General features: G+C 39.9%; 1 protein-coding gene across 2 annotated transcripts in view; it reads right to left on the bottom strand.

Annotated features, from left to right (window-relative positions):
- LOC143298706 (alpha-1,3-mannosyl-glycoprotein 4-beta-N-acetylglucosaminyltransferase A-like) overlaps positions 1-26,655 on the bottom strand; it is a 57,636-nt gene that overhangs the window by 9,840 nt on the left and 21,141 nt on the right. For both annotated transcript variants that reach the window (XM_076611603.1, XM_076611602.1), the window contains exons 4-11: positions 25,873-26,045; positions 19,675-19,808; positions 16,593-16,642; positions 15,384-15,497; positions 13,885-13,960; positions 1,597-1,711; positions 677-807; positions 71-178 (exon numbers count right to left, since the gene is read on the bottom strand). In XM_076611603.1, the coding sequence (XP_076467718.1) occupies positions 71-178; positions 677-807; positions 1,597-1,711; positions 13,885-13,960; positions 15,384-15,497; positions 16,593-16,642; positions 19,675-19,808; positions 25,873-26,045 (901 nt within the window). The remainder of the gene's footprint in view (positions 1-70; positions 179-676; positions 808-1,596; positions 1,712-13,884; positions 13,961-15,383; positions 15,498-16,592; positions 16,643-19,674; positions 19,809-25,872; positions 26,046-26,655) is intronic.

Genomic DNA, 26,655 nt, shown 5'->3' with positions numbered 1-26,655 from the left:
TTTTTCTTTTACCAGATTTCCCTAGAAAGTACAGAAAAATCGTAATGGTAGGCATGTCTGCACTACTTACCTTCAGTTTCTGCACCTTCCCTCGCAGGGAGGACTTGACCCCAATGTGCTGGAAGAGGGAGGGCTTGAACCTCCGCCGCACTGCCTGCTTCATCCGGTTACAGTGTTTCTGCAACATGTCACTATATGTAGAGGGCCTGGAGCCATAGGGTTAGGCACTTTAACCCCTTGACTGCTGCTGACAACTGTGCTCACTGAGGAAAAGTTGAGCTTACAGGTCCAGGATGCCAGTCATCATCCTTTATTCAAACTCCTTCCCCTTGGGATTGTATTAATACTTGCTCAGCAAAATCTATGATATCACTGACATGTTCACAAACAAGTAGAAAATGTTAAAAACTGCTGCCACACTGACCTCAGTTCACCAAGATTCAGCAGTCAAGGAGTTGTCCTGTTATTATTTTAATATTACTATCATTATCACCATTATCATTATTAACCAGGCAACACTGTTATCCAATAAGGAAAGCAAAAGTTACCTCACAACACAACCCTCCAGCTAAATACACCTGAACACGGCTACCTATCAGCCTTGTAGAATCCCAACGGTACAGTTAGCGTGTTTGTACATGCTCTGTGCATTAACATCCTCTACACCTGTGCCCACCTGGTCCTTCTCTGGATTGCACACTTTGACCCACAGCAGGTGGTCCAGCAGCCAGTCGATGGGTTTGTCAGCATAGAACATCAGGAAGAACTCCACCACAAACGGCAGGTCCGCAGACTTAAACATCTTGCCTGGAACGCACACAAACACATGACCATCATCACATCTTGACTGAAACACTAACGCACAAAATATCATCACCATATCTTGCCTGGAACGCACACAAACACATGACCATCATCACATCTTGACTGAAACACTAACGCACAAAATATCATCACCATATCTTGCCTGGAACACAAACATAAACACACACACACACACACACACACACACACACACACACACATTATCACATGAACATACACACACACACATTATCACATCTTGCCTGGAACACAATACAAACACACACACACACGCACAAACACATTATCGTCATCACAGCTTGTATGGAACACACAAACATACACACACACATTATCATCATCATCATGCTCACATTGTTAACATCACACGCACATCATGATCATCATCGCACATATACATATCGTCATCATCATCATACACATTAAGTGATTAACATCATCAAGTTCATGTGTCATCACCATCTCACACACCATCATCATACACTTCCTCACATAACATAATCATGCACGCACACACTTCATCATACTCAAGACATTTGCAGTTATCATCAGCATACACATCATTTTCACCACATTTACATGGACTTGTAGACAGACAGCAACAGACTGCTAGATAGATTAATAGACAGACATACTGCCAGCCAGATAGACAGATGGATAGACAGATTGACAGACAGTCAAACGAAAAGATAAGGATCACTTTGCACACACACATCACTGTCACATGTCACACAAACACTCTTACAGGGTAAGACAAACTCCACCACTCACCAATAAAGCCCAGTGTGGAAAACTCCAACAGAAGCCAGTCATTGGACTTCTGCTGATATGCAAACGACTTCATGACAGTCAGGAACCCTGGTTTGGAGACCACGTCATCCTCCAGCTGTAAACATGCACACCCAGCACCACCAGTGAATATAATGCACTGCTCACATGAACGCTCCTCACTTAACAACTTGTGTGTTTATTCCCTTTTACAGTTCACTTCAGGCTCATTTTACTTTTTGTTCCTGTAATGTTCATTGCTAAACAACAACAAACAAACATAAATAGCCGACAGAACATGGATTAAGAATTTCTCTCTCTGCCTCTTGATCACTGCTGAGTGTTTTGCAAAAAGTATCAAACAAAATGAACTTAGAAGTTAACATGCAAAATGAACTTAGAAGTTAACTCACTCTCACTCTCTCTTCTCCACAGCCATCCACACACATCCATTCACACAAAAATAATGTCAGATCTTTGAATGTGACTGAATTACTCAAATGAACTTAAACCACTCACACATGTGTGTACTCAAACCTTCAAGTGTGCCTGCTCATATCCCCACATGTAAACACACACACACACACACACAATCACATCCACACACACACACAGACACATACACACATCCTGATGCACAACCAACAGGCATATACTTCATCACACAGACACACACACACAAAATTAAACAAAATGAGACAGTAGAGTACTGACAACACCTTTGGACTATCCACACTCTTGTGCTTTTTTTTTTTTTTTTTCAAAGTTTATCAGCTATCTAAGACCAATCAGACAGTTCTAGAATAGGCAAGGAAGATTGGGTTTATCAACAAAAAAAAGATAGCTGTTTCTGCTAATGTTACCATGGGAAGGTGAGATAATCTATGATCAATGCATCAAGCAGGTACAAGGTAAGTGAGAATGTTGAAAGATTTATTCTCAGTGAGCAAGTAAGCTTATTAGTGGTTGTGTGCGAAAACAGACAAAAACAATTCATTGAAGACTGACTGCTTCAGTAAGAAAAGGAAAAATCCTCCACAATAACCCCATTTTATTGACATAAATGTCTAAGATATTTTTTGCAAAGAATGGACAAAATCAAAAAGAAAACAAGAAAGGCAAGGCCTTCGAGACTCACTTGTGATACACACTCAAAGAAAAAAGAAACATAAAAATAAAAAATCAGTTTGTTGAAATGTGTTCTCTATTTGTATCATAATTATGTACAGCTTTGCAAAAATAAGAAAAAAAGAAAAAAAGGTTTCAATGCAAATCTGAACCATGGATGTCTGGATCGAGAATGAGTGGTTTTACCTACTGCGTTAACGGGGTTCAATGCCAACCTTAAAAAATTTATCATATAGCATTTTCTTTTAGCGGAATAAATCAACAGCTGCAATCAAAGTCATAACACCATTTAAATCATGTTATTTTGGTATATCTCGGGCATTTAACAATTTCTTTCAAGTCCGAGGTAAAGGAGACATTGCCATCGCCTAAAAAAACACTGCAATATATGTCCGTTTTTATAGATCTGCAGAGATCCGTGCAGGTCTTTCCACTCACGAGAAACTTCACCGTCTATTCAATTTCATTTTTCTGTTCATTCCATTTAATTCAGTATCCACTTTAAAACATTCATATGCAGTAAACACGTCGATTATTATTTAAGAAATTCTTTTAATTCGGTGGTAAAGGAGACACTGCCATCACATCAGGCTTTGCAACATGTTCTGTCAAGATCTGCACTGACCAGTGCCGCGAAGACGAGGCAGTGAAACGGTCGATTCAAATTTTCTTTTCTGTTCATTCTAGCTAATTCAGCGTCAACATTAGAATATTAATATGCAGCACACACATCAATAATGTAGTTTGTGTCAGTGTATGTGTTCTGTCCAGAATCCATATTTCTTTGCTTTTAACTGTGAACAAGAAAAATGAGGTCATGATGTCTTCTCAAAAGACAATCGGGCAGCTGCAAAGGGATAACAGCGGTTTTCGGAATGCGGAACAAACATCAAAGAAATAAACTGTTAATGATTCGGAAACAAGGATAAATTCAAGACGTACAACCTATTATTGGTATACTGTAAAGATTTTTTTCCTACTATCTTTAAGCCAAATTTGGTATTAGCAGACAAAGTATTTCCACAGAAAATAGCAATGTTTAAGTTTACCACAGACACACACACAGACGCAAAGACAACCGAACACCAGGTTACAACACAGACTCACTTTGTTTACACAAGTGAGTCAAAAAAGTAACATGAATATCATCATCATAATTTCTGTTCATTTATCTTATTTATCAACAACCATCTACCTGAAGATCTAGTCATCAGCCCCATCCACATGTAATATGCGGCTTCTGTTCAAACGTACGTGTGTGTGTGTGTGTGTGTGTGTGTGCAGTGTGTGCACGTGTGAGTATGCACAAGTTTTTATATTGATATGCACTTGTATGTATCCTAATTTCTACTGTTTCTGTGTATGATTTTTGATTTATGTTCATACCTTGTTGTGTACTATCCCCTCCAATATTCCGTGTGACCCCAGTATACTTGGTAATAAAGACATATTCTATTCTATATTCTATTCTAGGTTTTTCTGCACAGTGGCATCTTGGCAAGTTTGCTCTCCATCATCATGGGTATGACAACAAGAATCTGAGAACTGTGCTTACATAATCACGTGTGTCTCTGTGTGTGTGTGTGTGTGTGTGTGTGTGTGCGAGTGTTGGAATGTAACAGTTGTAGTATTGAGAGTATGTTATTTTGTGAGTTTTATGCATTGTGTTTTTATAATAATAATGATTCTGTTTTAATCTTTTTTTATGTTTCTACTACTTTTTATACGCTTTCTTGTTTCACATTAGGTACTGGATTGTAAAACACTTAGAGCTTGCTTATGCTTGTATTATAGCATTATATAAATATAAAATGTTATTATAAAATATGAATCATTCATCTATAGTGTGCACAGACAATCATTAAACACAGCCACAGCCATAGTAACGCACACACAATGAATCACTAATACCTTATGGTCTCAATACCTTATGGTCTTAACGCGTGCGTGCGTATGTGTGTGTGTGTGTGTGTGTGTGTGTGTGTGTGTGTGTGTGCATGTGTGCGTGCGTGCACGCGCATGACATTTTTAGTAATATATACCCTTTTTTTGTTGGATGTTTTCATTTGTATATATTGTTGTGCAATACCCTATTGTCTTAACATGAGTATGTGTGTGTGCGGAGGGGGGGTTAGTCTATCATCAGCTATTGGGAATTCTTATTTGACTAGTTTTAATCTCTTCTTATGTTGCGCATGATGATTTTATGCCAGTGTTTACAACAAGCCTGTGATTGCACAACTTAATTTCCATGTGGATTAATAAAGTGTTTTTGATTTGATTTGATAATTGATGCATCAGCCATAGTGATTGATGCCGCAGCCATAGTAATGCACACACAATGAATCACCAATTGATGCATCAACCATAGTGATTGATGCCGCAGCCATAGTAATGCACACACAATGAATCACCAATTGATGCATCAACCATAGTGATTGATGCCGCAGCCATAGTAATGCACACACAATGAATCACCAATTGATGCATCAACCATAGTGATTGATGCCGCAGCCATAGTAATGCACACACAATGAATCACCAATTGATGCATCAACCATAGTGATTGATGCCGCAGCCATAGTAATGCACACACAATGAATCACCAATTGATGCATCAACCATAGTGATTGATGCCGCAGCCATAGTAATGCACACACAATGAATCACCAATTGATGCATCAACCATAGTGATTGATGCCGCAGCCATAGTAATGCAAGTATAATGAATCACCGATTGATGCCACAGCCATAGTACCGCACGCACAATGAATAACCGATTGATGCATCAGCCATAGTCAAGTACAGGGAGTTTCATTCAGTTACTTTGTGTTTTGTATTTTTTGTGATTTTTTTTCCTTAACCCTAACAAATGGGTCGTCTGCAGGGGAAAACAAGGGAGAAAACTATTCGTCCGGAGTGTGTTAATGTCATAGCTATAGTAACACACTCGTAATGAATCTCTGACTGATGTCACAGCCATGGTAACAAATACTTATTTAATCTCCAGTTACTGTCACAGCCATAATAGCACACACATAATGAATCACCATTTGTTGCCACAGCCATACTAAGGAATACACGATGGATCTCCAATTGATACAGAACTTTACAAAAGGATAATGAATTGTCGACTGTTGCAACTCCGACAGCTACCACAACCATAGTAAACATGCATAAGGAACCTCCAACTGTTGCCACAGCCATAGCGACATATGCATAAAGAATCTCCGATTGCTGCAATAGCCACAGCAACATATGCATAATGAATCTCTGATTGATGCCACAGACACAGTTACACAAGCATAATGAATCGCCAACTGTTGCCGCAGCCATAGTAGTGTTTCTGGGAAAACCTTGCTTGCTAGACTCCACTTTTCAATTTAGTTCAGTTCAAATTACCTCATTGTCTGCTTCAACCAAAACAGAAAATGATCTTCTGGCTGACTCAAAATGCCTGCCAGTAAATATCAAAGAGAACAAGAGAGGCAAGGCATTCAAGACTCACTTGTGATAAATTAAGTCCCCTAGCATTAATTACAGAGTAATTTCCCTTCTTTACCCTCTGCACCAAAACGTTTGCAAAATAAATAAAAATTCCATGCTAAGCAAAAGAAGTTCCTGTTTGAACAAAAAATGATAATAATGACTCCGCTTGTTGTTGTGTCAGAATATGAGGTCAAAGTGCCAAGTTTAGAGAATACAAAAAATATAAATATAACAGTAAATGCAATTTGCATATAATTAGGTTTATTTTTTATTTTTTTGTGCCCATCCCAGAGGTGCAATATTATTTTAAACAAGATGACTGGAAAGAACTGATTTTTTCCTATTTTTATAACAAATTTGGTGTCAACTGACAAAGTATTTGCAGAGAAAATGTCAATGTTAAAGTTTACCACGGACACACAGACACACGGACACACACACACACACACAGAGAGACAACCGGACACCGGGTTAAAACATAGACTCACTTTGTTTACACAAGTGAGTCAAAAACGAGTGAATGACACACACTTCCCTGGTCACCGTGCACACATCAGTTATCATGTAAAAAGAAAAAAGTTCTGTTAAGATAATATTACATTTTAAGATAGAGTGAAACAACTCTGTCTCTCTCAGTCTGTGTGTGTGTGTGTGTGTGTGTGTGTGCCTGCATGTGTGCGAGAGTGTGTGCACAAACTGATCTAGTTGCGTTCTTCCACATTCTAAAGTCACACATGGGACGAGCAAAGATATGGGTGGGGATGTTTACAAGCCCAGCTGCCTGCATTATCTTTTCCACACAAACTGACAACCAGAACTACTGATTCAATATGACCAGATAACTCCTCAGCACGACCATGAATGCTTCGCTGCCACAATGACGAGATAACTCGTCAGTGAAATATTCCGACCTTTCCCTGGTTTGTATCAAGTTCTTTGACAAAAGCACAAGTAGACTTAGCTTGGGTTCTTCTTGACTTAGCTTCTAGATTCAATTGATAGACAGAACCTAATCCACGTCATGAGGCAGTCCTTTATTTGAATGATTTGGTCGAGTTACTGCCGTCTCGCTCATGTGCTCAGCAAAATGGCGACACCCAGCTCAAGCTATGTGATCGATATGCACCAAAACAACCAAATTTGCTTTCTGTAGGTCATGCTAAGAAAGAACTGAAGCATAAACTCAAAGAAGAAGACAGTGATGAACTTTTATCGAACAATTCAATAGAAAATAAAGGGAGCAATGAAGAGACTGGTCATGATACGACAAACTTTGAGCGACGCCGGCTGTACAGCGCAGACCACAGTTACGTGACCTAATTATTAACATTACACACTGTGGGCAATATTCTTGGCACTAAGCCAACGCAGTCTGAGGAGAACTGGGTAAGTGACCAGTTCAGAAAAGGGGAAGAGGTGGGGGGGGAGGGGGGGGGGGGTGGAGGTTGAGGGGGCGTGGCCTCACATCTATGGGTTATCACTTAGAACAGTCACAATAAATTGTGTACATGTCTGTTTTTCATTGTGGTTGTTCTAGTATAATTTGAGTGTACAGGTATTATCCATTTGTCCAGAAAATAGTATATTACTGTGCAAATTACCTGACTAATGTTCGTAATGAACAAGTTTGAAATGTGACAAAAAACCAAAACACTTATTTCAAAACAAATGCATGTCATTAGAATTTTTTTTTTTAATACGTAAAACATCATGTTTTGTATTATTTATTCATTTACCTTTCAAAAAATATATACTTTTATGGGTCTCTCTCTAATAACAAAGCGCACCGGTCTTTTGTGAAAAAAAATACAACCTGGCAAATAGATTTCACTTAAATCTTATTTCCCTGGCAGAGAAATGGTTAACTTGTGAGAACTAATTCATATCAGATTTTAGATCTCATTGAAGTTGATAAGACCAATGAGATCCAATCTTGATAGGATTTCATTTAGAATTTATAATGATATTAATGTATGTTTACCATTGTAAAAAGCAATAAATCTAATCTATAACTGGCTCAAAGAAAATAAAATTAATGTTTAAATAACAAAATCACTGCTGAAATATATATATATTATCAAGAATTAAACTGTTTGGCCATGAACAGTGTCTTGATAATAGTGATGGCTAGACAGGTTTGGTCAATGTCTACTACCCTGCACATTTGGTTGCTCTACCAATTAAGGTTGCTGAAAAAAATGACATAGTTAAAAGTCCATAATGAACAAACACACAGACACAGACACACAAACACACACACACAATGTGCATGCGCACTCACACACAACCAAAATAAGGTTATCACATGGATTATCTTTGTGCACGCAAGTCAAAAATGAAAAGAGAAAATAAAATAAAACCAAATGCATTAAAAATCATTAATACCAAGACAAGAAATAAAAGCTCACACACAAAAAAGCACCTACCAAATACCAAAAAATGTTTTAAAAACATCACAGCCATCAGTAAAATAAATAAATAGATATGTTTTTTTTAAAATATATATAATATAAATACAGAGAGAGAGAGAGAGAGAGAGAGAGATTCTTGCTGCTCATGGTCCGGTCAACCGCATGCACACACACACATACACACCCACTGCTACCCAGGACTGTTAGGAGCATACTAAGACAGAAAGCTTAAACAAATTATGTATATAAACAGTAATATACAGGGATTCAATTTCAAGAATATAATCATACTTACTGACAAGATATGCTAAACTGAACACATACATTACATTGCCCTTTGTCACTATCCATGACAATAAAAAGAAACAAACAATACATCCCCCAACAATTTGTGCATGTGTGTGTGTGTGTGTGATGTCTAAAAATGCTAAATGATAAAGGCACTGCTGACAATGAAGAGCTGCGAAAATCATAAAGATGGAAGTAAAAAAATCACCCACATAAAAGCAAACCCCACAAAAAGCAAGGCATATCCCACTCGATGCTGGCATCATTATAAAAAAATAATTAAAAAACCCACCATACACACACAAAAAAAACCCAACCAACTAGTATCCCAGTAAACAAGAACTGCCAATGTTGCTTAAAAGCAGTACCCATAGAAAACACTCACCAGAACTGTCATTCTGATGAAAATGAATGAAAGAGGAGAGAAAGAAAAAAATGTTAGTAGCAACAACAACAAAAAGAATATTAAAAAAAATAATAAAGGGAAAAAAGATAGAAAAATACATAGAACAAACCTGGTGAAACATTGTTGAATCAAAGAATCAGATTTAACCAACTGTTTGTCAGTCTGAAGTCAAACCACTACAATCTCCTGCAGAGATCATTATACAGTGCGATGAAAAATTACGCAAAAATTATATGAAAAACAAAACAGCAATGAACCAGAAAAAAAAATCACACAGAAAATATGGTAAGTAAATAGATGATTTATCAAAATACAACAAAAAGTCTTACAAATGTTAAGTATACAATTTGTTGTTTTTTGTTTATCATGTTATTTCACTGTAAGCGACACAGATAGTTTAACACACACATACACACATGCACATTTGATCTTTATTCCAGATACAAAATAACAGAAAAAAAACCCAACATGCAATATATGTATGCATATTTTGAATGGAAGTGGCTGCTACATTCTAAAAAAAGTAAGCAAGCCAAACACAGCAAAGGCACACAAGTGTGCAAAATGCTATGCACAATGCGGAGGTAACTATGTAAGGGTCGCTGAACTGGAAGAGAAGTCCAATGACGAAGCTTTTGCATTATTTGAAAAGTTAAAGAGTTGAAGCAGCATAGAGCCATCTTCACACAGGTATATAACTCAATCCCGATGCTCCACAGAATGGTTACCATAGTGCTTGTGCATGCTCATCCAGAGCAGACAAGGTATGAGCGCCGTGTGATATAACAGGAAGCTGAAGAAGCAAAAGGAATTGATATAGTGGAAAGCTTTTCATTCACTGTTACACTGACAATGGTAGAAACAAGTTTTCATCTTCTGTAAAACATCATTCCACATGATTTATACAGTTTGCAAATCTGAAAAAATGCTCATTTGCAGAAGAAAATGAAACCTACAGGTGAAGATGATGTTATGTGATTCTATGAAGGCCATCACTTCATTTCCTGCTTATGATTCACTGTACACAGTGAGTGGAAACAGGTTCTCTTTCTGAAAGCAATTCTCTGATATTATGTGGTTTAAATGTTCAAAATAGTTTTTGAAAACAAACCACTTGTTGTCAGTCCAAGATCCATGTTTGGAAGAAAATTCAGGAAATTATTACACTCATTTTGTTTTATTACTTACAATCAGACCAAGTGAAATTTCTGGAAACCTGCTATTTGTTTTGTTGGCTACACTGCATTTCTTTCTATTTATTTACTATGTCTGGCTCTGCTGCAGAAACAGGACAGGGTTCCCACAAAAGTCTAGCTATAAAAAAAAAAAATTTTTTTTTAAAAACAAACAAAAAACCCCCAAGGGAATGGGTTCCCATGAAGGGCAAAAACAACAACAAAAAAACCAATAAACACCCACTCCCAACTTGAGAGTGAAACTTGCTCAAAGTGGGCATTGGTGTTTACAAAGTTGTTAACAGTAAAAGGCCACTGTGAAGCTATTCAGTCCAAGTGCATCCAACCCAACCTGCACATGTCCCACTCCCAGTTAGTTAGTGAGGAGGGTTTAGCCACAGGGTGCAGTCAGTCAGTCAGCCAGCCCACAACACAAACCCTGAATGCATACCACGCACACTCAACACAGGGTCAACTGCAAGCTACCCGCTGGGATTATTTCATGTCGCCGCATTCCACCAAGCCAGGGTTGGAAGCAGTCACTGCCTCTCACTGACAAACGGGAAGCGAGTCATTTGGTTACAACACACAATCAGCTTCTCTGCATGTCAATAAGCATGCTCCCTGCTGATTTACTACCCTCATAAATAAAGAATTTGTCTGGTCTCATCTTGTCTCGTTTCTCCAGTATCTGACATCCATGAACTCACACAGACAGTGCAACACAACCACAGACACTGTGTGTTCGTGTTCGTGGCACAGCACAACATGTCACAGAGACAACACAACCACAGACACTTACACACTGTGTTCCATGACACAATAAAGTATGCACAAATAAACACACAGACAACACAGCACAACCACAGATACTGACACAATGTGTTTTTGTCCATGGCACAAGGAAGCATACACAACACACAGACAACATAACACAACCAGACACTGTGTCAGTGTGTTCATGTTCATGGCACAACGAAACATGCACAACACAACACGCAGACAACACAACCACAGGCACTGACACACCATGTTCCATGCCCATGGCACAATGAAGCATGCACAACACACAGACAACACAACACTACCACAGACACACTGTGTTCATGTCCATGAAGCATGCACAACACACAGACAACACAACACTACCACAGACACACTGTGTTCATGTCCATGAAGCATGCACAACACACAGACAACACAATCACAGACATCACTCCATGGCACAGTGAAGCATGCACAACACAAAACACGCTGACACTGATAACGCTGACAGTTGTACCAAAACAACACAATTCTTCATCATGGTCAACACATCTCTGTGACAGGTGGGCTGACAGTTTAGGTTCCTTCCCACTCCTTCATGCCACTCCCCATTCACCACCGGGTTTGTTTTTAAATATATAACTGACACTGACAGACACAACTGAAGAAGACTGAATCGGACAGTACGACTACAACCACCAATATAGATACCATCCCAGGAAGGTGGCAGAATGGTCAAGATGCTTATCTGCCAATACAGTGTCTGTGGGGGCCTGGGTTCAATTCCCAATCTCCCCCTTTCCTCCAAGTTTGACTGGAAAATCAAACTGAGTGGCTAATCATTCGGATGAGATGATAAACTAAGGCCCCATGTGTGGCATGCAATTGGTGCACTGAAAAAGAACCCATGTAAACAAAAGCATCCTCTGGCAAATTTTGTACAAGAAATCCACTCTGATAGGTACACAAATAAATATGCATGCAATCAAGGCATGACTGGCATGTTGGGCTATGCTGCTGTCAGGCATCTGCCTTGAATATGTGGTGTAGTGTACATATATGTATATGGATTTGTCCAAATGCAGTGAAGCCTCCCTGAGAAACTGAAACTGAGATACAGATAATAAATTCCTTTAAATATGTCTTCTTTTCCAACACAAGTATCATCAATATCATCAGCTTTTGAATAAACTGATTCAACGTTTACTCAATGTGAACTGAAGCATTTTTGAATACCACAAAGCATCCTTTGTTTTCTGAAATGAAGCAACAGGCTTTGCAATCATTCCTAACAAACACACAGTCCTTAGATTAGGCACATTCATTTTCCTGAGATCTCATCTTTGTATATAATTCATTCTAAGGTGTTCTTTGCATTATAAAACCATGCAAAGACAACATCAAATGAATTACATACAAATAACAGATTTAACTCAAATCTTAAACAAATAACAGCAGATAATATTTTTTTAAGCACTGAACCCTCACCCCGCATTGCAATACTTGCAAATCAAACCAAACTGGTGGTAATATTTTGATCCAATCAACTAGTGATTTACCATATACAAATAACAGATGTAACTCAAATCTTCAAGCACAGAACTCTTACCCGGCATCACATTACTTGCAAATCAAACCAAACTGATGTTAGTATTTTGAACCAATCATTTACTGTTTTTCTTTTGGCCTGGTAACTTCAATTTAACAATTTTGTTAGTGACATACTTAACTGATGACAACAAAAAGGCAACCATAAATAACTTGAAACCAAGCAATCAATGCAATACACAAAGGCAAGCATTGGAACATGCAGAACCAATTACCGTAAAGTTCGGTCTATAAGCCGCAACTTTTTCTCCCAGCTTCAACCTCTGCGGCTTATACAATGATGCGGCTTATTTGAGGATTTTAACGATCCTGGGCATGTCACGTTCTCATCTATTCTTAGCTGCTCTTCAACTCACCAAAATCATGATTTCTGTTCATGAATCTTTGGATGAGCTTCAGGTTAGTGTGCTAACTGTTCACGTTTTAAAAATCAAATCTGCACACATTAAAGCCTTCAGATCAGCATTCAGTTTTACTCTGCTCAAGTACACACCCTCATCATGCCAAAAATGTGACGTAATGCCTACGATGCAGCCTTCAAATTGAAGGTGATCGACCTAGCAAACGACAGTGCAAGCAATGAACCAGCAGCGACCTCCACCTTGCGTTCATGTTCATCAAGTGAAAGCGAGGCTGAAGTCAGTACTAGCAGTATTTTCTCATGCTTTTCTTTGTGTTGTTTCCGATTGTATTCATTTCATAACCTACAGTATTGACAGCTTTTCCATAGTATTGGTATGTATTCTGGTACCGGTAATAAGTGCGGCTTATAAGCCAGTGCGGCTTATGTGTGCATGAAGTTCAAGTTTTTTTTAAATTTAGTGGGTGCAGCTTATATACCAGTGCACTCAATAGACTGAACTTTACGGAACTTACATATATCCACACACACATGCACAACACGCTCACCTATGCCAGTGCATGCACACATGTTCACTTCACACACACTTTCCCATGCCCACACAAACTCCCGATACTGAACAACAACAAAAAAAAGCGAACTGAAGGTACAGACACTGACCTGAACATAATAGACTCCTCTGCTTCTGGCATACAGCATGAGGTAGGAGTAATCCAGGTTCTGCTTGGTGCGCCACCTGAACCAACACAACACCAACACCACACTGCAGAAGGAAGGTGGCAGACTGGTTAACTCTCTCCGGACGAAGGAATGCTCACGCATTCTCCGAAAGTAAAATTCCATCATGCGCTGTACACGTGATTTTGTGATTAGCCAAGCAGAGTGCGCTATTCTGGGTCACTCCACAATCGAACAGTATGATTGGTCAGCCTGGGATGTGTGGCCTGTCTCGCACACATGCTGACAAAGTCACTCACCGGTTGTCTGCTTGCGTGCCAGCCTGTTAGCAAAGCGGGCTCTTCTCAGAATGTTGTGAAGCGAACAAGGCAGTGACGGCAACGTTTTAGGGTTGCCGAAGTACTTGAAATGCTACAAACTGAAGGGTAGGACATTGAAGAGGTGGATGATGATGAAGAAGAAAGCCAATTTAATGCAGAAAGCGAGCATGGGTATGGTGATTCGGGGTGAAAAATTGGCAGTATTTTCTACATATGGCAAAACTGTAAAATTAAGATGAGAAATTTGATTTTTTTTTATATGTAATAGCTCAACACGTAATAAACCAGTTCTGAAAGTTTCATTTTCTTACACAGTATTTTGTATTTTTTGTAATTTTTTTCCAAACCCTTACAAATGGGGGGAAAAGCAAGGGAGAAAACTTGTCCCGAGTGAGTTAAGATGCTTATCTGCCAATACACTGTCCAGGAGGGTCTGGGTTTGAATCCCAGTCTTGTCCTTTCTTCTAAGTTTGACTGGAAAATCAAACTAAGCTTTCAGTCATTCGGATGAGACAATAAGCCAAAGTCCCCTGTGCAGCATGCACTTGGTGCACTGAAAAAGAACCCATGGCAACGTACGTGTTATCCTCTGGCAAAATTCTGTAAAAAAAAATCTACCGTAATTGGTACAGAAATATATATGCATCCACTTAATGCCTGACTGAGCTCAATGGATTAAGATGCTAGTAAAGCAATTGCCTAGCAGAAGAAGGGTAGTGTACATATATTTATCCAGAAGCAGTGACACCTCCTTAAGAAACTGAAATTGCAACTTTAGGGGACTGTGTAGTGTTAGAAGGTAAACAAAAAAAGAGGTCCCATAGCCTTTAATGGCTGAAGGAGCAGTGAATCCATATTCACTATGTGTTGGACTAGGCATACAAAGGCTGGTTCCCAATCATTTCATTCCATTGCTTTTAACCACTGACCAGTCAGGTACCCACCCATTCACACTTGGGTGGAGTGAGAAAAATTGGAGTTGAGTGCCTTTCCCAACAATACAACACCCACCATGCTGAAATGGGGCCTCAAATTCTGATCACTAATGAACACTGGATCAGAAGCTAAGGAACCTTTTTTTTTTTTCATAAGCTTTTAATTTGTGTATCAGCATTTGTACAGTAAATAAACAAATGAAAAAAACTGTGTTTCACTACTCACTTGACCCTCTGCTGTGTGTCCCCAAAGGTTTCCCTCAGGTTGTCCAGGTTGGGGTAGAAGCCTGCAGGTGGTACTATCACTTCCAGTAAACCTGATGCTGTCGCCTCCGGAAACCTGATTCACACACAATATATGTATGTATAATAGTCAACAGTGGCCGACTATGACCATCAGAACAGCAGAGGAGGCAACTGCTGTCCCCACTATCTGAACTAGAATTTTATCATAACGGATAGTGTCTTGCCCAAGCTACATCCCAACTCTCTTGGCCAAGAGGGTTTTTAGAACAGTTGGCACTGGGATGGTTCCCAAAGGCCAACTAGCCCCCAAGGCTGCAGAACTAAGAGCCAGTGCAATCTTGCCTCTTAGTTTGAGAGTCATAGTCTATCACAAAAGACTAAAAAGTAAATGACTTCCCATTGCAATGGAGAAACCACTGGTACATAGCTCTCACTTTGCTTTTGGCCCAGCTGCAAGCTTATGTCAATCTGTGATATAAGTTGAGCATTGGCATGACAGGTTCACATAAACACACACACACACACACACACACACACACACAACAGAAGGGAGAAAAAAAGAGAGAGGGCTACATAACACAGATCAGACAGAGACAGAAAGACCGAAAAAAGATAAGAGAGACAGATAAGGAGAAGTAATGACAACAGCACGCCAACAGACTTTCCTAGGTAGAAACTGAACCAGAATGAACTGCAACAAAAGCAAGGTAGGGAGGATTCCTGACACTCTGTGAGAAGGGAAGATAAAAAAAAAAAATAAAAAAAAAAAAAAAAAAAGATCCACGCCAATACTAATAAACGATAATTAATGGACTTAAATAACACTAAATATTGTTCAGAAATGAACTGAAGCGTTTTCACACCCAACTTTTGATATAGAGGGTGAAAGACATAACTTACAAATAAACATAACTTATAAATACTGACAAATTCAGCTTGATTGATTGATTGATTGACTGATGTGGATATCTAAACAGAGCCGATCCTGTCTCTCCAAGCTTTAAGCGCTTTATGAACACAAGTCATTTTCATAAAAGGTTGCCTACCTGGCTAGAGCCAAATGAGAGCTGCTTTTAGGCTCTCATCATTTGTTTTTTCTGTGTCATCTGCTCAGGCTTCAGTAATACACACAAATACACACACATGCATACATGACCTATAAATATGAATAATATAAACACCAACTGACCCTCTCTGCAGCTGCTCCATGACAAACAAAGAGAACTCCTCATTGAAGGGCTGGAACAGCACACATCAGGACACAGTTTCAATTTCACAATAGTGAGGAGGGGGAGGAAGAGTAGCAGAACAAGAACAAAAAGAAGAAGAACAAGCGATGCATGACCTGAACCTCTTGTGGTCTTCACAGCCCTGGACACTTACTACATCCTGAAAGAACTGTTTAAATAATGTAAATGTTTCTATGGTCTCTCAGAGAGATTCAGGAAAGAAGCATCACTGCAGCTTGAATAAGTTAATATCCAAATTTGTCATGCTCAAACAAAATCTCAGTTCAAATCTGGCCTCAAAACACATCTGTACAAATCTGCTTTAATGGACATCTAGATGCTGGCATGTGTGCTGGCACACTTCGTGCCTGAGAGAGAGAGAGAGAGAGAGAGAGAGAGAGAGAGTGTGTGTGTGTGTGTGTGTGTGTGAGTGCGCACGCGTGTGCGTGCGTGGTGTGTTTGTGTGTGTGTCTGTGTGTGTGCTTTGTCACTGACATACTGTTTGTATTATTTGTAAGTCCAGTGCTGTTAATTTTTGTGACCATTTTTCCCCTCTTACTGAAGTTAATTGTCAGTGCTCTAGGCTCCTGTGTGAAGGAGGTATAGATCACTACGAATCACAATTAATATTTTCATCATTATCATTATTATCAAATGAAACAACTGATGTTAATTACATTTTCATGATTTTGCTGTGCTTTAAAATGCAATGTGTTTAAACAGATTTTCCCACTTTTAGCTTGACTACTTTGTTTTGAGCAACTACACAAAAATCAAAATTAAAAGAAAAAGCAGCAAACATATGTCACCAGAGTAGAATAATCCGGGCAAGGGTGGTGGCTGGATTATTCTGCTAGTGAACGACCTAAATTCTTCATAGGCAAGGAAACGCCTAGACACTTAGGAATTTTCAATCAGGGACAGACCCATTATCTTTTCTATGACATGGCCTGAACACTTGATGAGTCTAAAAAACACAAACACGGAATGACCTGTGGAATGTGAAACACCCCCACACCCCACACCCAGACAGGGTTCATTCTCGGGTCATGCCTTTATTATATATATTGGCAGAAATGATTATATATATTGGCAGAAATGATTTTGTCTTTTGAAGCTTGGTGAACTAAAATCAGTGCAGCACATTTTTTTGTGTGTACTTTTAGGACATGTATATATATATATATATATATATATATTTTTTTTTTTTTTTTTTTTTTTTTTTTTTTTTTTTCTGAATAATAGTATTACCAAGAGGAAAAACTCCAAATAAACAATGATAACCTTCATCCTTACCTGTAAGCTCTATCATGTTATCTCAGTGAAGTGACAACTCTTCAGTGACGAGTATACTTGTCAGCATCTGTTATGGCGTTAATATTATTACCCATCTCTTTTCCAGCACTGGGAATTTGATCCTTATTACTGCCATTACTGCTGCTGTTACAGCCACTGAAACTCATCAACTTTTTTTTTCAACTTTTTGGGTGTTTTTTTAAAGTAACTGCCAAAATTTCAGTTACATAATACAGGCATGCCCATCATGTTTTACACAGGTGTTTTACCAAAATCAAATGCCATGTTTGACATATCAAGAAAAAAGTTATAAAGATATATATAAAGATATACAAGAGAGGCAAGGCCTTCAAGACTCACTTGTGATACACTTAAAAAAAAATGTAATCATTAAAATGTGTTCTGTATTTGTTATTATAAAGCTTCAGGTTAAAAAAAAAAAAAAATTAAAAAAAAGAAAAAAAGAAAAAAAAAAGAAGAAAGTCCTAACCAGATTCGAACCCCACGTGTTCGGGTGAGAAGAAACTGTCTTACCCATTACACTATCGTGGCTCCTTAACTGACTTTCTCAAATTTAATATTTAAACATACTTTTTTAAAGGGCGATAAATCGATTGAGGTATTCGCAGTGAGAACGCTGTTTAAATCATATTATTCTGGTGTATCTTGGGCATTCAAAAAATCTTTAAGGGCAATAAAAAATTGTTTCTAAGTCTGCGGTAAAGGAGACGTGGCTATCGCCACAATCACACTGCAACCATTACATGTTATCGTGCATTGTCGATTGAATATAGGATTGAACGCGCAGGTCAACAACTTGAAACAAAATGGCGTCGTTCGCGTTCGCGAAGAATATGAGCACGCACTTTGAATGTGTATAAATATGTGTATGCAATGGATTTTTGCCCATGACCTTCAGGGCTCAGCCAATAGATCTGTAAAGTCCACTCATCGTATTGATTTTTAGTATTTTCCGAAAAAGACCACTTGGGCGAATGAACATAGTGAAAGCCCTGTACACTGAGTGTAAAACACACAAGCTTTTTATGTACTGAGTATAATTTCAAAATGTAATGTTTAAGATGAGAAAGATCAGTTTAAAGCAAATTAAGTCCCCTAGCATTAATTACAGATAAATTTCCCTTTTTTACTATCAGCACCAAAACGTTTGCAAAATAAATATAACTTCCATGCTTAGCAAAAGAAGTTCCTGTTTGAACAAAAAATGATAATAATGACTGCTCTTGTTGTTGTGTCAGAATATCAAAGTGCCAAGTTTAGAGAATAAAAAAAAAATAAATAAATATAACAGTAAATGCAGTTTGCATATAATTTGGCTTCTTTTTTTAAATTTTTTTGTGCCCATCCCAGAGGCGCAATATTGTTTTAAACAAGATGACTGAAAGAACTGAATTTTTCCTATTTTTATGCCTAATTTGGTGTCAACTGACAAAGTATTTGCAGAGAAGATATCAATGTTAAAGTTTACCACGGACACACAGACACACACACACACAGACAACCGAATACCGGGTTAAAACATACTCACTTTGTTTACACAAGTGAGTCAATAAATATACACATGTGTGTGTGTGTGTGTGTGTGTGTGTGTGTGTGTGTGTGTGTTGTAACAAGCAATCTGCAGTCATGACATCTAAAATGTTTAATATTCACTAATACATATACAGCTATTCTGGAATAGTAGGCATGTATGCTGCACATACCTATCCTTTAGGCACTACTCACCTCAGCCACAAACACCACAATCAGACAGTCATTTCGTTCCTCTGCTGTCATGCCAGTGATCAGTGAGTCTATCGTTTGAGCCACATAGCTGACGGAGTCTCGCTTCACTGTCGGGATGCCAATCACAATGGACACTGGAAAAAAAAAATCTAGTTCTAACAAGAGGTATCTCTGGCTCGATTCAGTGAAACAACTTATTTTGTGTATGCATGCATATGCATGTATATGTGTGTGTGTGTGTGTGTGTGTGTGTGTGCGCGCGCGCGCTCGTGCGCGTGAATCAGAAAAAAAACAGTTACAACATTGATTTTCGAAAGAAAAAAATATAAGGGGGTGTGGGGGTGTGGGTGGACAGAGGAAAATAAGTGTACCCATGTTTAACAGAAAGTCCAAGTGAGGAATACATTCTGAACAGAAGCAAAGAGTGCCTGAACAGATATGCTCGCTTCCAATGGCCTGATGTATTTTGTTGAGGACAACACCCAAACAATACATTAGAATTCAGATACTGTAAATAAACACTGTTCTTTGACAAACGACACATGAATTCATTCGGTTGTGTTAACCTGCAATATCGGTTTTGTGTAACTGTCAAGCATCAACTGAAGACAATCCCCTGATTCTGAGTTCAAGGTCTGAAATGAAAAGACTGACTTTTGTTAGTATCTAGAGGCAAACACACAACAACAAAAAGAACTCTTCCTCTCTCTCTCTCTTTCCGAATGTGAACCCCTGCTGAAAGGGGCTGTGGCTTATGCAATGAAGTAGTGTCAGTGTCCCTCTCTCTCTCTCTTTCAAACACACACACACACACACACACACACACACACACACACACACAAATATACACAGAGGTATCACTGCATATTAGTCAACATAAAGGCCATTACACCACATGATGTTAAAGAACCGATTTGGTAAGAAAAGTATTATTGATCCAAGTTCAGACTGCCCGGGAGATTAAATAAAAGGCCCCCCAATTATAGTACAGATAATCATATGAAATGAAATAGACCCCCCCCCCCCCCAACACACACACACCCCACCAACATCCCCCCCACCCCAACCCCACCCCCAAATGTTTGTGTGTGCACATGTGTGTGTGTGTGTGCATGAGTGTGTAGGGGGGAGGTGGGAGTGAAATGGGGGGGGGTGCGGGGGGTCATACGTGCATGCACGCATGTGTGAAAAGGACACCAGAGAACGACAGAATAAAAGATAAAAGATAATGCAAATGAACAGACACAGGACAAAGAGAAAAACGCAAAGACAGGTAAATGGAAGAAACAAAAAGACTTCCTTGTTGTCATAAAAGAAGAAAAATCCATAGACACTATGGCTAAAAAAAACAAGCACTGAGCAAACCAGCATATGTTGAGTGAAAGGGAGTAACGCGACAGGAAAAAAAAAAATCCACAGACACAAAGGCGACACACACACACACACACACACACATACACACACACACAATGTCGATAACTAGCTGAAAAGACCTGAACCAGGAAATGTTGGGTGAAAGAAGAAAAGGGACCGGGCAACACACACACACACACACACGCACACACACACAAGACATGCCCAGATAAAAGCAACTTTTCCTGACCTCCCCAGACAGACAAAACCCTCCCTCCCCACTCCTCCCCCATTTCCCAAACCCTCTCTCTTAACTCTCTCCATACGAACGGCGAAAGAGACGACGTTAACAGCGTTTCACCCCAATTACCATCATCAAAATATTGCAAGCGGAAGGCTCTTATACTGAAGAGGTGAATGTTGACAAAGAATACCACAATTCTGACGACGGAAACTAAAGGTTGGGTCATTGAGACACCCACTGGACATCCGAGGGGTCTGTGTAGAGGAGAAGAGAGGACTGGCCGTACTGAGTGAGTTAACCAGGCCCCATCAGCGTCAGTGCAAACACAGTGGGGACTTTACCTGTGCCACCCTCACTCTCTCATCCCAGCACCCCCCTCGCCACCCCCCCACCCCCTCCACCCCCCCCCCCCCCCTCACCCCCCCCTCCCTCCCTCTCACTTTCTCTCTTGTCTTTTTCCTGGCTCCTGTCTCTGCCTGCTAAACCAACTGGCCTCCAGCTGCTGTTGTAGTTTATGGGTTGTTTTTTTTGGTGGGTGGGGGTGGGGTTGTTGTCATTGTTTTTTTGTTACACATAGGTTAATGTTAAGCGTATATGTGTGTCAATGGGTGCACATAATTGTTGTGCATGGTGCATGGGGTGTGTGTGTGTGTGTGTGTGTGTGTGTGTCTGTGTACATGTCAGTGGGTGCATGTATAGGTGTCAATCGTGTGTGTGTGTGTGTGTGTGCGCCAGTCAGTGTATGTATGGGTGTGCATACATGTGTGGTGTGTGTGTGTGTGTGTGTGTGTGTGTGTGCGCGCGCATGTGTGTGTGCGTGTGTGTGTGTGAGAGAGAGAGAGAGAGTTTACCCAATTTCCCACACACCCCTTATCCCACACACCTTTTTTTTTTTTTTATTATTATCTTTAATGATATAAACCTTTAACCAAGAGGTCTACTATCACCACAATGTGCACAAGCCTTCCCCCTCTTCTCCTACTGTTTTATTTTCTTTAATAACTGTCATTCAGATATGCAGATTAACAATACTTTAACCAGATATCTACAATCACCGGCATGTGTGACTGGATATTAAACAGAACTCTTCTTCATCTTCCTGGCAAAGCTTTCATGTCTGTCCTGCACACTGCGTTGTGATAGTCCTGAATTCCTCTTCTTTTTCTTCCTGGTAAAGCTTTTATGTCTGTCCTGCACCCTGTGTTGTGATAGTCCAGAATTCCTCTTCTTTGTTTTCCTGGCAAAGCTCTTCTGTATGTCATGCACCCTGTGTTGTGATAGTCCAGAATTCCTCTTCTTTTTCTTCCTGGCAAAGCTCTTCTGTATGTCATGCACCCTGTGATGTGATAGTCCAGAATTCCTCTTTCTTCCTGGTAAAGCACTTGGTGACAGTGATTGTGTCGTGCTGGCAGTCAGGAAACCGGCCCATTGTGCCCTTCCTCCTCATCCCTGACACACGCTTTCTATCAGTATCGAGTGTCCGTCTCTGGCTAGATCCTGAAAACTTATTAACAGGGCAACCTCTGTCGCTGCTGGAGCTCTGTGTGTGTGTGTGTGTGTGTGTGTGTGTATATATATATATATATATATATATATATATATATATATATATATATATATGTATGTGTGTGTGTGTGTGTGTGTGTGTGTGTGTGTGTGTTGCTGTTTTCTTTGTTGTTTTTGTGGTGTTTGTTTCCCGGATTTTTGTTATTTGTTCTGTTTTGTTTTGCCAATGGGGTTGCACTGAAAGACAGGCACATGCACATGGTCATTATCTATGTGCAGTGGTGTGAGAAAGACTTAGCAGAGCTGAGGGACTTTGGTAACAGTGTAAGAAATATGTGCATGTGAGAACAAGCAGGGTTAGGGGAGAGAGTAATGTGTGTGCGTGTGTGTGTGTGTGTGTGTGTGTGTGTGTGCATGCACCTTGTGTGTAACCATTATCATGATCACCAAGCATATATACTTGCATATGCCCATGGACATGAGTGCCAATTTTTTTTTATCTCCAGGTGATTGCTCCAAAATTCCACAATATTAATACGTACATTAACGCTTTCCAGACTAGATTCAGCAAATATGTAAAATGCGTATGTGGAGAACTTACCGCTAGCAAACACGAAGGCTATTTGTCCAAAATTCATAGAAACTCTTTTATGTACAAATCAAAGGGCAGGGGGTGTTGGGGGTATAGTCAAGAAAAGAACAGCAGCACAGAATGGAACCCCTCCCTCCACATGTATCTGCCCAGTCCTCTGCTGATACTCTTCTTGTTGACAGGCCAGGAATTTTTGCAGTTACTGGCGGAATATTTCATTTCTAACCCCTTCAATGTCCCAAGACGTATATATGTCATGAAAAATGCATTGCTATTTGCCCTATGATTTAAAAACATCGGTGACATTTCAGGATTTTTCAGTTCTCAAGTTGATGTGTCCCAATAACCACCAGTCAGATAGCTTAATATGTCTACTTTAATTATCTGTGAGGAGCAACAACCAATCATGGTCTGTGTGATCATTTCTGGACGTTATTGTCAATACTCCTGTCACGATGCTTTCATCTTCTCCGTTCGTGAGCAGCAACTCCCACGTTCACTCGTATGTGCACGAGTGGGCTTTTACCTGAATGACTGTTTTTACCCCGCCGTGAAGTCACTGACGTTGATGAACTGAGCGCTAGGTGTGGATGGTTCACTTGACGTGACTGAAAGTTAGAATGATGATTTGCAGACAAGAGGGAGGGTGGGGGTAGAAGAGCTAGATGTAGCCAGCAAAGGAGAAAAAGCAGAGCAGGAGGTGAGTACAGCTCTGTGGCTGACCTAGAGTTGACCTCAAATTCAAACCATCCACTGATTCCAGGCAGGGACGGAGAGAGCGATGAAGGATGTGAACAGCTTCCTCTGAATTGTGCAGAATCATGAATCATGTGTACAGCATGAATCAGTGCAAGCATGCTTGCATTGATCAAACATCTATGTCTGCAAGCAAGCTTGTGAATAGTGCTCATCCGCCTGTACTATGGGCCAACTGGGTCACCATTAACCTTTTTGATACTGTCTGAAAGCGAACATGAAGTGATTGGGCATGGCACAGGCTGGGTTGTAATGAAGGACATGTGTAAACAATCATTGGCAGCCTCTGTGCGTGTGTGTATGTGTGTGTATGTGTGTGTTTGTGTGTATGTGTGGGTCTGTGTTTTTGAGTGCGTTTGTGCATGCGTGAGAGTGTAAGTGTACACAAGTGTCAGGAGAGTTCTGTGCATGTGTGTGTGTGTGTGTGTGTGTGTGTGTGTGTGCGTGTGCGTGGGTGGGTGTGAGGGGGAGGTGGGGGTGCGGGGAGGAGATGGGGTAGAGGATGAGGTATGTGAGTGTATGCATGCCTACACTGTGGGAGCAACAGGATATTGGAACGTATATATTATATATATATATCCTTGTATATATGTGTGTGGGGTTGGGGGTGGGAGATATGGGCGTGTGTGTGTGTGCTTGTACAAGTAAGCGTTTGTGTGTGCGTGCGTGCGTGCATGCGTGCGTGTGTGTGGGCCGTGGAAGCTGCGATACATAGACCAGAAATGAGTGTGTGGAGGAGGGGGTAGAGGAGGTGCAGGATAATGCGTGTGTGTGTGTGTGTGTGTGTGTGTGTTGCAGCTCATGTACGTTTATATGTATTTGACTGTGCTTTCATAACCGTGAAACTGCATGTTTGGTGCATATCTGTTATGCATGTGTGGGTGTATGTGTGAATGTGTGTCTTCATGTTCTACATTTATTTGCTTATTTATCATCATTGTTGTCTTATTTATTTATTTATTATTATTATTATTATTATTTTATTATTACCATTACTACTACCTTTTTTTTTTATATATATCAAAATTATTATTTATTTATTTACTTATTTATTTATGTAAGCGTATCTATTATTTATTCACCTTTTTTTCTTTTCTTTTTTCTTTTTTTTTTCTTTTTTTTTCTCAAGGCCTGACCAAGGGCGTTGGGTTACGCTGCTGGTCAGGCATCTGCTTGGCAGATGTGGTGTAGCATATATGGATTTGTCCGAACGCAGTGACGCCTCCTTGAGCTACTGAAACTGAAACTGAAACTGTGCTGAATGAACTTCGAACTATCAGAATTTGATAGTCCTTTCAGAAAACTACGGGTTATGTATATTTTCTTGCAGCTGTTTACGTGCTAGAATTTTTTGTTAATCATTACACTCCGCAACTAAAAACCGCCTGGCAAAATGGAAGGACAAGTCAAAATAATGCTTGGCACTGAAGATGTTAATACATGTGATTGTAGTTACTCCTATTAACTTTTTGACTGTCATCTCACTGAGATAAAAATGTAATTACTTGCATGGATGCCAGTCACTAGTTTTCATTTGGATTTCTTCTTCCTTGGGACAGCATTATTTTTGTTCAGCAAATTCAGTCATGACCACTTAAACCTACACAAAAAGCAGGAACTGGAGTTTGGGTTCATGTGACACTGATCTCATTCTACCAAGGATCAGCAGTTCAGGGGTTAAGGTAGCCACATTCTGCCTTTGAGGAGGATGCATGCTACTTGAACACAATACAACATGTCTTCTCACCTCCATGCCTGCCCTGGGACAGGCTGTGGGCAGGCTGCAGGCTGTTGGGGCGACCCACCAGGTGGGGCAGGTAGGTGTAGATGCCTGGCAGCTGCACCCCCCCATTGGCTGCCTGGCTGTAGTTCTGCAGGTACGAACCCAGGCCCGGCAGGTACTGGTCCAGGTACTGTGCTCTGTGTGTAAGAAGACACAGGGTGGAGTGGTGGCCTAGTGGAAACACATCCGCCTCTCACGCAAAAGAATCTGTGAAATGGGATTGAATCCCCCACTCTCCCACTCCTTTAAACCTTGAGTGGTGGTCCGGACATTGGTCATTCAAATGAGATGATAAACTGATGTCCCGTGTGCAGCATGCACATAATGCATGTAACAGAACCCACGGCAACAAAAGGGTTGCCCTGGCAAAATGACAGACAACAAACGATGAGCACCAAAGGCAGCTGTCGGTTGGATCTTCCCATGCTGGCAACCTGCTGTGCAAATGACTCTGTGCTTATCAAACACTGTAGAGTTTGGTCTCTGTACAAAGAGAGGTGCTATATAATCATCAGTAACCGCAATATAACACCATGATGATGATTATCATGATGCTGTATACAACCCCAGGCTAAGCAGATACTGGTCCAGGTATTATGCTCTGTAGCAAGACACCATGATGATGGTGATGAGAATGATGATGATGATGATAGTAGTTATATAGATATTCAAACATTTCATAGTGTTTTACAGTACTACAACAGTTAAGTCACAAACCACAACACACACACACACACACACACAACT

The sequence above is a fragment of the Babylonia areolata genome, chromosome 24 (genome assembly GCF_041734735.1).
Source record: "Babylonia areolata isolate BAREFJ2019XMU chromosome 24, ASM4173473v1, whole genome shotgun sequence".
Taxonomy (NCBI): Eukaryota; Metazoa; Mollusca; class Gastropoda; order Neogastropoda; family Buccinidae; genus Babylonia; species Babylonia areolata.
Note: the sequence above shows the minus strand (reverse complement) of the source record. Positions and strands in the feature narration are given on the sequence as shown.